This window comes from Capra hircus, chromosome 2 (genome assembly GCF_001704415.2).
Source record: "Capra hircus breed San Clemente chromosome 2, ASM170441v1, whole genome shotgun sequence".
Taxonomy (NCBI): Eukaryota; Metazoa; Chordata; class Mammalia; order Artiodactyla; family Bovidae; genus Capra; species Capra hircus.
Genome location: NC_030809.1, coordinates 111,523,170 through 111,535,620, shown reverse-complemented (window position 1 = coordinate 111,535,620; position 12,451 = coordinate 111,523,170). Strand labels below are relative to the sequence as shown.

The window sequence follows — 12,451 nt, the reverse complement described above, 5'->3', positions numbered from 1 at the left end:
TACTGATACTTTACCCAGGTGGTATTACTGGAGATGGGGAGTATCAGGAAGAGAATTTGGGACTTTGAGACCAGTATTCTTTTTTTTCTTATACCAAGCCATCCTTAAGTATAAAAGATTCTGTTCCAAAGCATTTCTATTTGTTCATAAAGTTTTTTAAAAATCTAGTACAAAAATTCACAAAAATAAAATGACTTGCCATCAAAGCCTTACTGGTGGCACACTGATTTCCAGAGTCACACAGTCACGTCTCGGCATGTTCAGCACCACGTAGGTGTGTTCTACACCCTACACAATCACTGCCCTACAGCTTTCTGATCAAATCAAGTACATTACAAGAGAGGCAGGATAATACATTACCACGGACCTGAATAAATGACCTCACAAAGTGAAACAGACCTTTCTGAAAGCTTACCTGAGTGCAAGCTGTTCCATCCTCTGGCTGGGAACTGGTAATGGAATATTAAGAAGCTGAAACTGAGATTCCTGCTATGAAACTAACAACACAAAATACTGTAATTTTAGAAAAGTTTGTAAAAGATTGCTGATTGGCTATGTTTAAACTCTCAGTGGCCAGAAGCTACATTCTGAAAACTTAATACCAGAAATCCATTTTAACTTTTAAGAAGTTCAGGGATTGTGAACATGGCAGGCAGAGAATCTGTACATCTAAATTCCAACAAAAGGTCTGAGGGCACTGGCCTATTGAAAAAGGATTACAATATGATGACTATTCAAAGCCTTCCAGTTGGCATTCTGGCTAGGATATAGGATCTTTTTCTAAAATGTGTTTCTTATATGTGAAAAGGATTCAAAAATTATACCATATATTAAGTGGAAGCAAATTATTACCTTCTTAGAGCGTTGAAATTGATTAGTTAAAAGAATGTTAATTGTAATCCTTTTCTTCAAAAGAAATCATAAACATGCTGCTCCCTTCTTGCCTTTGGGGCAAATTTCCTCTTCCTTGGTAGCACTAGACCCCCAGTCTGTAAACCAGATCTCTAAGTAAACAATTTCCTGCTTCTCCTAAGTTACTTCAGTCGTGTCTGAACTCTTTGCGACCCTATGGACTGTAGCCCGCCAGGCTCCTCTGTCCATGGGATTCTTCAGGCAAGAATACCAGAGTGGATTGTCATGCCCTCCTCCAGGGGATCTTTCTGACCCAGGGATCAAACCTGCATCTCTCATGTCTCTTGCATTTGTAGGCAGCTTCTTTACCACTGGTGCCACCTGGGAAGCACTAAGTAATTTCTTCAGCATGTTTAAATGAATAAAAAATAAAAGATTCCCAGGTATTTTTCTCAAACCTCTAAGGTCCCTAGTTGCCTAGCAATTAGCAAGATAATAGCAGGAAAGCAAGAACTCCTTTCTTGGCTCTGGCCTGGTGGAGGGGCTGGACCTCAATGGGAATCACCATCCCATAACTAAATCATCAAACAACGCAAAGCTATAGCTTTTTAGCTATAAGCCCAAGATTCAGGCATAATACTGTCACGTTGGGTACTATGTTACGTTTGAAATAACTTGGTTCTCACAGCCACTGAGCAGCTGGAGTTGGAACTGAAGCTCTGTTCTCTGCAATGTACTTAATTCTACAGTTTTTTCTAATTATGAAATATCACAATGCCAACGCTAAAATACCAGGATCGTGGGAAAGACATTTAAAAAGCATTGCCTGAGGACTTCCCTGGTGGGTCTGTGGTTAAGAATTTGCCTGCCAATGCAGGGGACACAGGTTTGATCCCTGCTCTGGGAAGACTCCACATGCTGTGGGGCAGCTAAGCCTGTGCACCACAACTACCAAGCCCACAGGTGTCAGAGCCCATGCTCTGCAACGAGAAGCCCATACACTGCAGCTAGAGCAGCCCCTGCTCACCACAACTAGAGAAAGCTCGTGATGAAGACCTAGTGCAGCCAAAAATACGTATTTTTAAAACTATAAAAAAATAAAAGCAAATGCCTGACGGAATGGAAAGATGAAAAATTATATTCTTCACACCAGATTTTTATTCACTCATTCAAACCCCTTTTCCATGTGGTTCAAGTGGTAGAGGTTACAATCTATTACTACTAGTACAAAACAGAATGAGTCAACAGTCCTACAATACTGAAAGACTAGGATCATTCCTAAAGCTACTTTTACTTCTTACTCCTAAATTTTAAGTCATCCATTCCTTCAATATGCAGTATCTCAGGATTATTGAAACAATGTTTTATATCTAGAGACTTTCTAAACTTTGTAGGGAACTAGATCTGTAAACTGGAAGATTGGTTTTTTTGGTTATTAATACAAAAAACGATTATTTCTGAGGTTTACAAGCTAACTGTCTGCAAAACTGAGTATTCTTCCTCTATTCAAAGGTAACCAACTTAATTTCTCATCAGAAAAGAAAATAACCAAACAACAAACACAAAATAAGAAATTAGCCAGAAAGCCACGGCTTGTTTCCCACTCAGGAAAAAAGTATAACTGGTAACAAATACGGTACAATTTCCATAAGTGGATTTTTTTTAAACTTGTAAGGTTTCCATTTCTAAAACAGAAGAGTTGAGACACTTTTCTAAGCAGCTTAATCTGTCAGAAGATTTCATATCAATATCTACACCCTCAGTACTTTGTATTTTGCTTTTACACAGTTAACTTTTTTTTTTTTCAGTTAACTTTAAAAGGCAATTCCTCCCATTAAATTCATGTGTTACTAAATATGTAGGCTAAAGTTAAATGGGCAAAGATAGAGGCCTACATTGTATTTTGGGGGAGAGGAAAGAAAGTTATTTCCCAAAAGCAAGAACTCTTTGGTGAGAAGTATTTTTTACTAACACTTACCAATTTTATTTTTTCACAATTGGATGCATCAACTTGAGTCCAATGAGCATCTGGGTTTGCCACATCTCGTGATTTCCAACCTAAATCATAATTGTGTCTTCTCTTTTTGTACTCATTTATACAAATGGAGGGCAAGAATACAATAACTATTTTAGAGATTACACGAGTTCTATACTAAGACAGTGTGACCCTGCTAAGATTGAATTTTTGGCTCACAGACATTACTACCATGAGGTAACTTATTTGCTGCTGATATAAAAAATACTCTGGTATACAATAGGAAATTATGGGGTGTAAACCTATGAAAACTGAATATATAAAAATAGAGAGTTGCCTGAAGTAATTACAATCAATAATTTTAGAGCTGGAAGGAAATTTAGAAATCATCTAATCTTAACTCCTAGATAAAAGTCAGATATAAAACTTGGTTGGCAAAAACCACACTTCTCATGAGTGCCAAAGCTAGAATTTGGGGTCAGTATTCCAGGTGAATTATTCCTCACAGTATACAATACTCATGGTTAAGAATAAATTACTTGGAAATTAATTCCCAACAGATCTTTGTTAGATTAAGAAAATCAATCCAAACAAAAATGTTCAAAATCTGCTATCTATTCTTCCTTCTTAGTTCATGTTGCTGAATAAATGACAGTTAAACTTTAGTTCCTTGACCTTTTGTCCTTCTAGACAACTTAAAGTGAATAAATTCAACATCTGAGCATAATCCTTTTCTCTAGTCCTGAAACGGGTTGATTTCAACACAAATTCTTGGATATTTGCCACTTAACTTTCAGGCTGACCAAGTTGTAACAGACCTCAAGATGTGGAGTTGATTCAAACAAAAACTTAATTTGAGCACTGTGCTTCATGGCTACTACAACCACAACCACAAAATCAATTTCTCTCAAAGGAGGTTTCAGTCTCAGAGGGTTCACATATCATCTCAATTAGCAAAAACAAAAGGCAGGTTTCTGTCTATTCTTTACACCATGTATATCTTAGATGGGAAGAAAAAGGGAGTAAAACAAAAATTAACCTAGAAGAAGTTTTTTCACTTAGATAGATTACCTAGACATCAGCTCATAATGGACTGGGAGATCTACAGTATACTGTATGGTAATTTAAGGCACAAAGCTTTACAGGACTTGAAGTAGTTGCTTACAGCAGGAGCTTAAAGCAAGATGAAGATAGGAAACCTTATAAGAGAGCCAGGATTTAATGAAGTTTTAATTGCAAGGAGTAAATCAAAATGAAAATTTGAAAAGTTAAAGCATATTTGTTTTTATTTATAGACACTTATCACAAGAAATGTAAAGAAAAAGAGAATATCAGAATGGAACTGGATAGTTTTCATGCTATAGCTACGAATAAACAGTGTTCCTACATATTATGGTTAGTGAGCACATTATCAGTATAACAGTGAATGGTGGTTATTTAAAAATATGTAGACCATAATCTGTGCTTTAGAAATAACTGCATATTGTGTTATAACCTGAAAAGACATCAAAAGAATACCAAATATACACCTGTGTATAAGAATTCAGAAAAGGTTGCATTCTGTAAAGTCAATCAGCTGTATTAAAAATGACACAAATTCAAAACAAGATGCATGTTATATAAAAAAGGATTTTGTAAGACTTGCTTGCTGCATTAAATCCATAGTTTAATCCACAAAATTTCCTTTTAATTATCATTTAGACAGATGCATGCAAATAGTTCTAGGATCTACTTTGAGTCTTCCCCAAATCCACTAAGGCTACATATTCTCTCTTCAGGAGCTAAGCAGGTATTCGGGTAGCTGCTTCCTCCTCTGCATCCGCTCGGTTTGCATTAATTTCTGCAAGTGTTCGGCCAAACCGTGCCCATTCATCATTTCGGGGGACAGCAATCTGCTGTTAGAAGAAATACAATGCTTTATGTACAATGAAATAAAAGATCATCTTACCCACTATTTTTCAGTGTTTTCAAATAATTTTTCCATTAAAAAGTAATAATTGACTTGAATGTCCCTTCCATAATTACAGCTACTATACCAATAATTTATAACATTTCAAAACAAAAGATAGTGTTTGAGAAGTGTGTTGTGACAGCCTCAGAAATGATTTTGCTATTATCAGCATCTGTGCAAGAGAGAATGACAATGATGCTCTGTAAATATAACTACTATGCACTATCTCATGGATTTTCTGGTGAGCAGGAATTCCTGAAGAATTTTTACTTCTTGCACATGAGTATGAAGTAACTTTTGAAACATGGTTCATAAAAGGCTGGTTTCTTAAGTATTTTTGTTTGGAGTATAAGATAATCTTTCTTGATGTATCTTAAACCTTTCGTCAAAAGGTATGCTGCTACTTACCAATTCAGTGACACACCAAGAGTAAAAGGGGAAAGGACGCTTGTGATATATTTCCCTCACTGAAGCAGTTCAATAACCAAAAATTTTTGACAGCTGTCATTATAATATTAGAGGAATCTAGTACGCCATATTAGGGCACAGAGCATTCAGTGTGGCAAATGGATGCGCCTGCTTCTAAATCTACTGTACTAATTTAGACTAGATGGGACAGTGATACCCAGTATTGTAGCTCCCAGACAAATGTGACTATTTAAATTACTTGAAATAAAATTGAAAATTCAGTTATTCAATTGTTCTAGCCACATTTTAAGCGTTCAGTAGCTAATGGCTACCATGTTGGATGGTGCAGATACAGAGTAATTCCATCTATGCAGACAATTCAACTGGCTGCTCTAAATGATCCAATTTACCTCTCTCCAGGTGCAGTTGCTAGAGGCTGTGGGATTTCCAGAGAGGATGGAGAATCATAAGGCACAGCAAAAGAAAAGAGTGACTAAGGCACTAGCCAGGGCTAAAACATGAGGAAACCACCCCTGAGCATTGTGCACAGTCAACCCAAACAGTGAAGATGCGAGGGCTGCAACTCATCCAGTTGAGTTCACTCATAACGGCTTTGCAACAAGGCTCAAGGAGTCAAGAATGACATTTCAAGTAGTCATTAGATAGCTCTTAAAAGATACTACTTTTTATTTGAGCTACCTGGTCCAAACAAATCTACGAATACAGAAAATAAAATCTTATCTCGATGTCAATTCTGTAAAGCCCCCAAGTCCAACTATGACTAAATTTCTTCTGCTCGAAGAATTTCTAATTTCCAGCAATGCATGCTGGAAAGTACTTTCAACATATGATACTACCCTCAACATTTGTTGCATAGGGACACAGGACATTCAGTTTAGAAAGGAAACTAATCTCAAGACTTGCTTCTGTAATGAAAAGTAAGTTTTATCTTTACAAACACATGGGTTATTCAATTCATGAACCTCAAAGACTAGATTTAACCACAAAGATACTGTCACTATAGTTCCATGAAAGCTAAATAGATGTGTCAAAATTATAGGCAGTGAGCCCCATACCTCTCCCACATCATATATAACAATCTGTCCTTCAGAATCACCCACGGCAATCTCTCTTCCAGAATGGGTCCATCTTACACGATTAAGAGCAGGATTACCTTCCACAGAAATGCTTGCAGTTGGCACCTAAAGTCATTTAAAATACAGTTCAGTGTTAAAAGTTTCATCAGGATTTCTATAAACATGTAAAATAGTAATTCCTTTTTCTTCCAATCTGGCTAGGTTTTTGAAAACAAAGATGAAAATAGATAAAGAATTTCCCCAACTTTCTTCCTGTTCAGTGATACATTCTGAATGACATTACAGTCAATCCCTGAAAATGGTTTGGGAAAATAACTTAAGTCCTTTCGTAAGAAATCTTCCCATGGCTGGACACATCATTTTGAGAAATCTTCTCTTTAATAAAGGATTCTTTGTTGTTTTGAGTTTTTTAAGAAGTCAAGCCGTTTGAAAACAGATGGCCAAAACCTCATTTAAAGAAACATCTCAGAAGAAACATCTCCCGCATAAACAGATTATGGTTCAATTTTAGAGGACAGGAGTTACTTTTGTAGCTTGTGTCTCTGTTAGCTAAAACCTGTGATTTGATCCACAGATTCTACAGTTCATACCAAAGATGCGTATGGGTCAGTCCAAAGCCCTCGTCCAATGAACCATCTGGAGCAAGGCCAGAGGACAGCACCAACACCGTGGCACCACCCCTTGGATATGGCTGTGCCCTCTGCTATGCAGAGGGAAAAGAAATTATCTGCCACTCACAGAGCAAACCTTCAATGTCTGACTCAGAACAGAATCACAATAGTTTTAAATTTTTGAAACCTGATTAAAAATAATCCTTCTATTTGACACAAGTCATCCCCAAATGACTAATTTAACCTTCTAGAATGCCAAAATAGTTTAAGAGAAAAATTATAACTTAGCTTTATTGTGAGTTAAATTATAGAACAGATCCAAATTTAATTGTAACCACAAATGCCTAACATGAAAATCCAAATTAAGAAAATTGATACCACTCTAGGTAACTAGAAATGTATAATTAAGTCCAGTCATTGTATCCAGGACTCAATATCTTTCCCTAGCAGTATCTTTCCCTATGTTGCTCTTCAAACTACTAGAGCAGAAGTTAGCATGATGTTAAAATACTTGTATTTCCAATATATAAATTCCTTGTCTTGTATAATCAACTAATTTACTTAGAGGATTATGATAACATATATTTAGCCACTAGGAAGAAGAAGAGATGTGAGAAACAGTGGCTGTGGGAGAAGGCACCAAGAGACTTTTTCCTCAACAACTTTTATTGATAGAAGTGCTAATGTTACTTCTTAACCACCACATTGCAATACAGAACTCGAAGAACACTCTAAGCCTCTGCCTACATTAGTAAAAAACAAACATAGTTAAAAATAAATAATAGCTACAGTTCAATTTCATTCCAAATAAGTCATTTTAGTATAATAATTAGGAAACTTGATTATTTCTATATTAATTTTATATAAGAGTAACACTGTTTTTAATCTTTCACAGAGCAAGTCATGAAAATACATTTTGTGTCACTCAAGTCAGCTTACGACTAATATTTATTGATAATATATAATTCTACCAAGGCTAAGAGATGATTTAGAAATTCAGAATTAAGGTTAACGTATGTCAACAGCCTGAAACTATCTGCTTTCTAGCCTATGAATGAAAAATATCCCAGTTGCCTTATGAATGAGACTTTGCCAGGACATGAAGAGATGTGACAATGCTTTCAGAAGTAAAAGGAATGCCCCAGTGCTCCTGGCAACAATATTTCTCCCTTCAGTTCTGCACAGCAGGCTGTTTATTATTTAGGGTACAAAGCTTATTTGCTTTCTTTGTGATGAAGCTACAATCACAGAGTCCTTTCACATTCCTTGGGATAAAAGGAATTTCACAAATTATTCAATAAATCTCCAATTTTCTATTTTTCAGTGCAATTTTTGTTATTTTCTTGCTCACCTCTGTGTCATTATTGAGATTCCACAAATCCAGCCTACCCATGCCATCCACACAGGCAAACAGGGCTGGGTGAGTGGGTGACCACATAACATCATAAACATAGTCTGAATTATCCTCAAATGAGTACAAAGGCTTGTTATTCTGAAAGGGAAAAGTTGATTTTTAGCACAGTCAAAATATGACATACATTCAATAAGTATGATAATATTTTATGATACTTAACTCAGCCTAGAAAAAGTTCCTACAATCTGTTTCACTACAGAATTACCTGGAGTTATGAAGTACGAATCAACAACTGGATTGCATTTTCTATTTAACTTGTAGATACCATACTGTTTTTAAAAAGGAATAAGATGTGCTTTAAAAACATTTCAATGAGAAGATTCTGGAAAGATGAGAGCAATGGCAGTATACTTTTTGAATCTCCTCTAAATCTCCCCATAAACCCAGACAAAGCACTGAGGATAGCAAAAACTAAAGATTCATAAACAACATCTACAACAAAATCAGGAGACAAAACTTCAAATGTTAACAGGTGGAAATCTTGGCCAACTATGAGATCTGCACGGCACATCTGTGTGAGAAGCACAGGAAGGCACGAGGGCTTCTCACAGCTGGAGAACAGAACAGAAAAGCCTCACAGTACGCAGTGGGCGATCACTGGACAGCATGGGGGTCAGTCTGAGAACAGCAGTAGAGACTGGGAGGGAGTCAACACAATTCCATTTACACACCGAAGGCAGACTCCATTATGACAGAAGTAAGGTCTAATGATGCAGTCTGAGCCCCGAAAAACTCGCAAATTAACAAATCAAAGCTCCCTTTCCAAGACCAAGTCTCACCAAAAAGAAACTGAAGGGAATGGAATCCAAGTTGTGGAATACAGCACAATAGGGACAAGGGAAAGAGAAGGTTCAGATAAAGGTGGTGGAGAGGAACGGAAAAGATATATTTCAGAAAGTACAAGACGCAGAGAGATATATATCCACTTTGCAAAAAACCCAGGAGAGCTTTAACCTAGACTACAAAACTAGAAAGGACTTCCCAGGTAGCTCAGTGGTAAAGAATCCACCTGCCAAAGCAGGAGACACAGGTTCTATCCCTGATTCAGGAAGATCCCCTGGAGAAGGAAATGGCAACCCACTCCAGTATTCTTGCCTGGAAAATCCCACGGACAGAAGAGTCTGGCGGGTTATAGTCCATGGGATCGCAAAGAGTAGGACACAACTGAGCGACTAAACAACAACATGAAACTAGAAAAGTTATCTATGCCCATTCCCTCCTCCTTAAACACAGAGAAAAACTCATTTCACTACTAGATAATAAGGAACAAAAAAAAGGATCTCAGTCAAACCTCACACAAAGTTATTGTGACAGATCTTTAACGAGTGTAAGGATGTCATGACAATTAAATGTGAAAAGAACAGTCTTTTCAACAAGTGATGCTGGGACAACTGTATATACACATGCAGAAGAATGAAGTTGGACCCCTCCTTCCCCACATCAAACCCAGAAATTAACTCAAAAATATCTTAGATCTGAATATAAGAGGTAAAATAGTACGTCTAAATACAAGAGGTAAAAACAGTAAAACTCAGGAGAAAGCACAGGAGTAAGTCATTGTGACTTTGGACTTGTCGATGATTTCTCAGATGAGATAAAAGCACAAATGACAACAAAAAAGTATATATATATTGGGGTAAATCAAAATTTAAAACCCTTGTGCTTCAAATAATGCCCTCAAGAAAGTGAAAAGAGAGCCTATACAATGGGCAAAAATATTTGGAAATAATATATCTATAAGTAACTTGTGTCTACAACTCTTAACAAAACTTTACTAAAAAGGCAAACAACCCAATTAAAACTTGGGCAAGGTTTTAACAGGCATTTCTCCAGAGAAGATCTACAAATACAAATAAGCACTTGAAAAGATGTCCAGTATCATTATCCACTATGGGAATGCAAATCAAAACCACAATGGAATATCATTTCATACCACTAGGACGGCTTAAATAAAATCCCCAAACCACTGAATTGTACACTGTAAAATGATGAATCTCATGGTATCTGAATTATATCTCAATAACACCATTATTTTTTTAAAAAAGAAAAGATAAATTGAATGTTTTTGAAAGTGATAGACAAATGAGATTAACAAAGATATACCTGTAACGGCAGGCCCTCAAAAAGAAAATCAAAGCAATACTATAGAATACAAAAATAATAATTTTAGAGAACTCTCCTAAAATAAAAGACAGCCTGAAATTCATATTAGAGTATCTTGTGTATCTACACAATCAACCCTTAAAAAAGAAAAAAAATTTTGATCATTCAGATTTTTAAAGACCAAGTTATGAGTGAGGTAATGAAAAAAAAAATAGGATTGTCATCAGACTTTTTGACAATGCTTATGCCAGAAAACAAGAATAACATATTTAAGGTAATTAAACAACGTAAACTGTAGATTTTATATACAGCCAAACTGGTTTCCCCGGTGGCTCAGTGGTAAAGAACCACCTGCAGTGCGGGAGAAGCAGGAGACATGGGTTTGATCCCTGGGTCAGGAAGACCCCCTGGAGGAGGCCATGGCAACACACTACAGTATTTTCGCCTGAAGAATCCCATGGACAGAGGAGCCTGGCGGGCTACAGTGCCTGGGGTCACGAGAACTGGACATGACGGAAGTGACTTAGCAGATAGCACAAACTGACCTTCGTAAACAGACTCTTGTGAATACAGGAATAATGCACCCAGGAGCACCTCCTGAGGAATCTATTGCAGAAGAAGCTCCCGATCACCAAAAAGAACGAAGAGACGTCAACATAAGGACTGGGGGACATCAAGCTTCTCCTTACAGAATTATAAACAATCTGCAACTCTGCACAACAGTATGAACAGTACCACAGAATGCAAAATCCAGACTGTGAGAAACTAACAGGACAACCAATCTGGTTTCTTCAACAGCAGTAGCAGCAAGACTACAAGGCAGAGAAGGAAACCCTGTTTTTAAGAGAAGGGCTCAAAGGATGGGTCAATCACAAACAAATGAACCTCATCTGGATTCAGCTTCAAACAAATAAAAAGGTAAAAAGAAAAAAAAATGTTTTAATTGAGCACCGATCACCTATTTGACGAAATTAAGGAATCACTATTCATTTGGGGGCAGGGTACAATGATATGGTAGTATTACAGGTTTTTTTGTTTTGTATATATAATACTGCATACTATAAGTCATTTTTAAAATAATCCAGTGGTACGGAGGGAATGTATATAGGAACAGATCAAACAAGGTTGGTCATGTGTTGAAAATTTTAGGAGCTAGGTAATGAGCACAACAGTTTAATTATACTCCTCTTTCTGCTTTTGTATTTGGAATTTTCTATAATAAAAAGCTTAAAATTATAAATCTAAAATTTTCCAGGTGTCAAAGTAAATGTCAACTGCAGGATTATCTTAAAAGCCAAAAAAAATATGTTTGTAATTAAGAAAATAAAAATTTTAACCGAACTTAAAATTAAGCTAAAAACAGAAACTAAGAGTTTTCTTCCCTTTTAAGATCAGTATTTTCCTATAACTCCCCTCGGCAACAATGAGTATCACAATCATTTGCAGAGCTTTTAAGAAACCCAGATGCAGGGTCCCACCTTCAATGTGCATCATGAGTCCCTCTGGTGTTGCTGCACTAAAGGTTCTGATGCACATCACTGATTAACAAACACCCTGCTTAGAAAGAGCAAGGAAAGATTAAAAAAAGCTTTCTTAAGTGAACAATGCAAAGAAATTGAGCAGAACAATAGAATGGCAAAGACTAGAGATCTCTTCAACAAAACTGGAGATACAAAGGGAACATTACAAGAAAAGATGGGCACAATAAAGGAGAGAAGTGGCAAGGACCTAACAGAAGCAGAAGAGATTAAGAAGAGTGGCAAGAATATACAGAAGAACTACACAATAATGTCTTAATGACCCGGATAACCACAATGGTGTGGTCATTCACCTGGAGCCAGACATCCTGGAGTGTGAAATCAAGTGGGTCTTAAGAAGCATTACTATGAACAAAGCTAGTGGAGGTGATGGAATTCCAGCTGATTTAAAATCCTAAAAGATGATGCTGTTAAAATGCTGCACTCAATATGCCAGCAGATTTGGAAAACTCAGCAGTGGCCACAGGACTGGAAAAGGTCAATTTTCATTCCAATCCCAACG

At 36.7% G+C, this 12,451-nt stretch overlaps 1 protein-coding gene across 7 annotated transcripts in view; it reads right to left on the bottom strand.

The window, feature by feature from the left end:
• Positions 4,031-12,451, bottom strand: part of DYNC1I2 (dynein cytoplasmic 1 intermediate chain 2) — a 54,796-nt gene continuing 46,375 nt past the window's right edge. For 4 of the 7 annotated variants that reach the window (XM_013968871.2, XM_005675967.3, XM_005675966.3 and 1 more), the window contains 3 exons: positions 8,246-8,386; positions 6,263-6,388; positions 4,096-4,722 (listed from right to left, as the gene is read on the bottom strand). In XM_013968871.2, coding sequence (XP_013824325.1) covers positions 4,609-4,722; positions 6,263-6,388; positions 8,246-8,386 — 381 coding nt within the window. In that variant the 3' untranslated portion in view covers positions 4,096-4,608. Of the gene's footprint in view, positions 4,723-6,262; positions 6,389-8,245; positions 8,387-12,451 lie in introns of all 7 variants that reach the window. The other 3 variants (XM_013968891.2, XM_005675970.3, XM_005675969.3) reach the window with 2 other exon arrangements.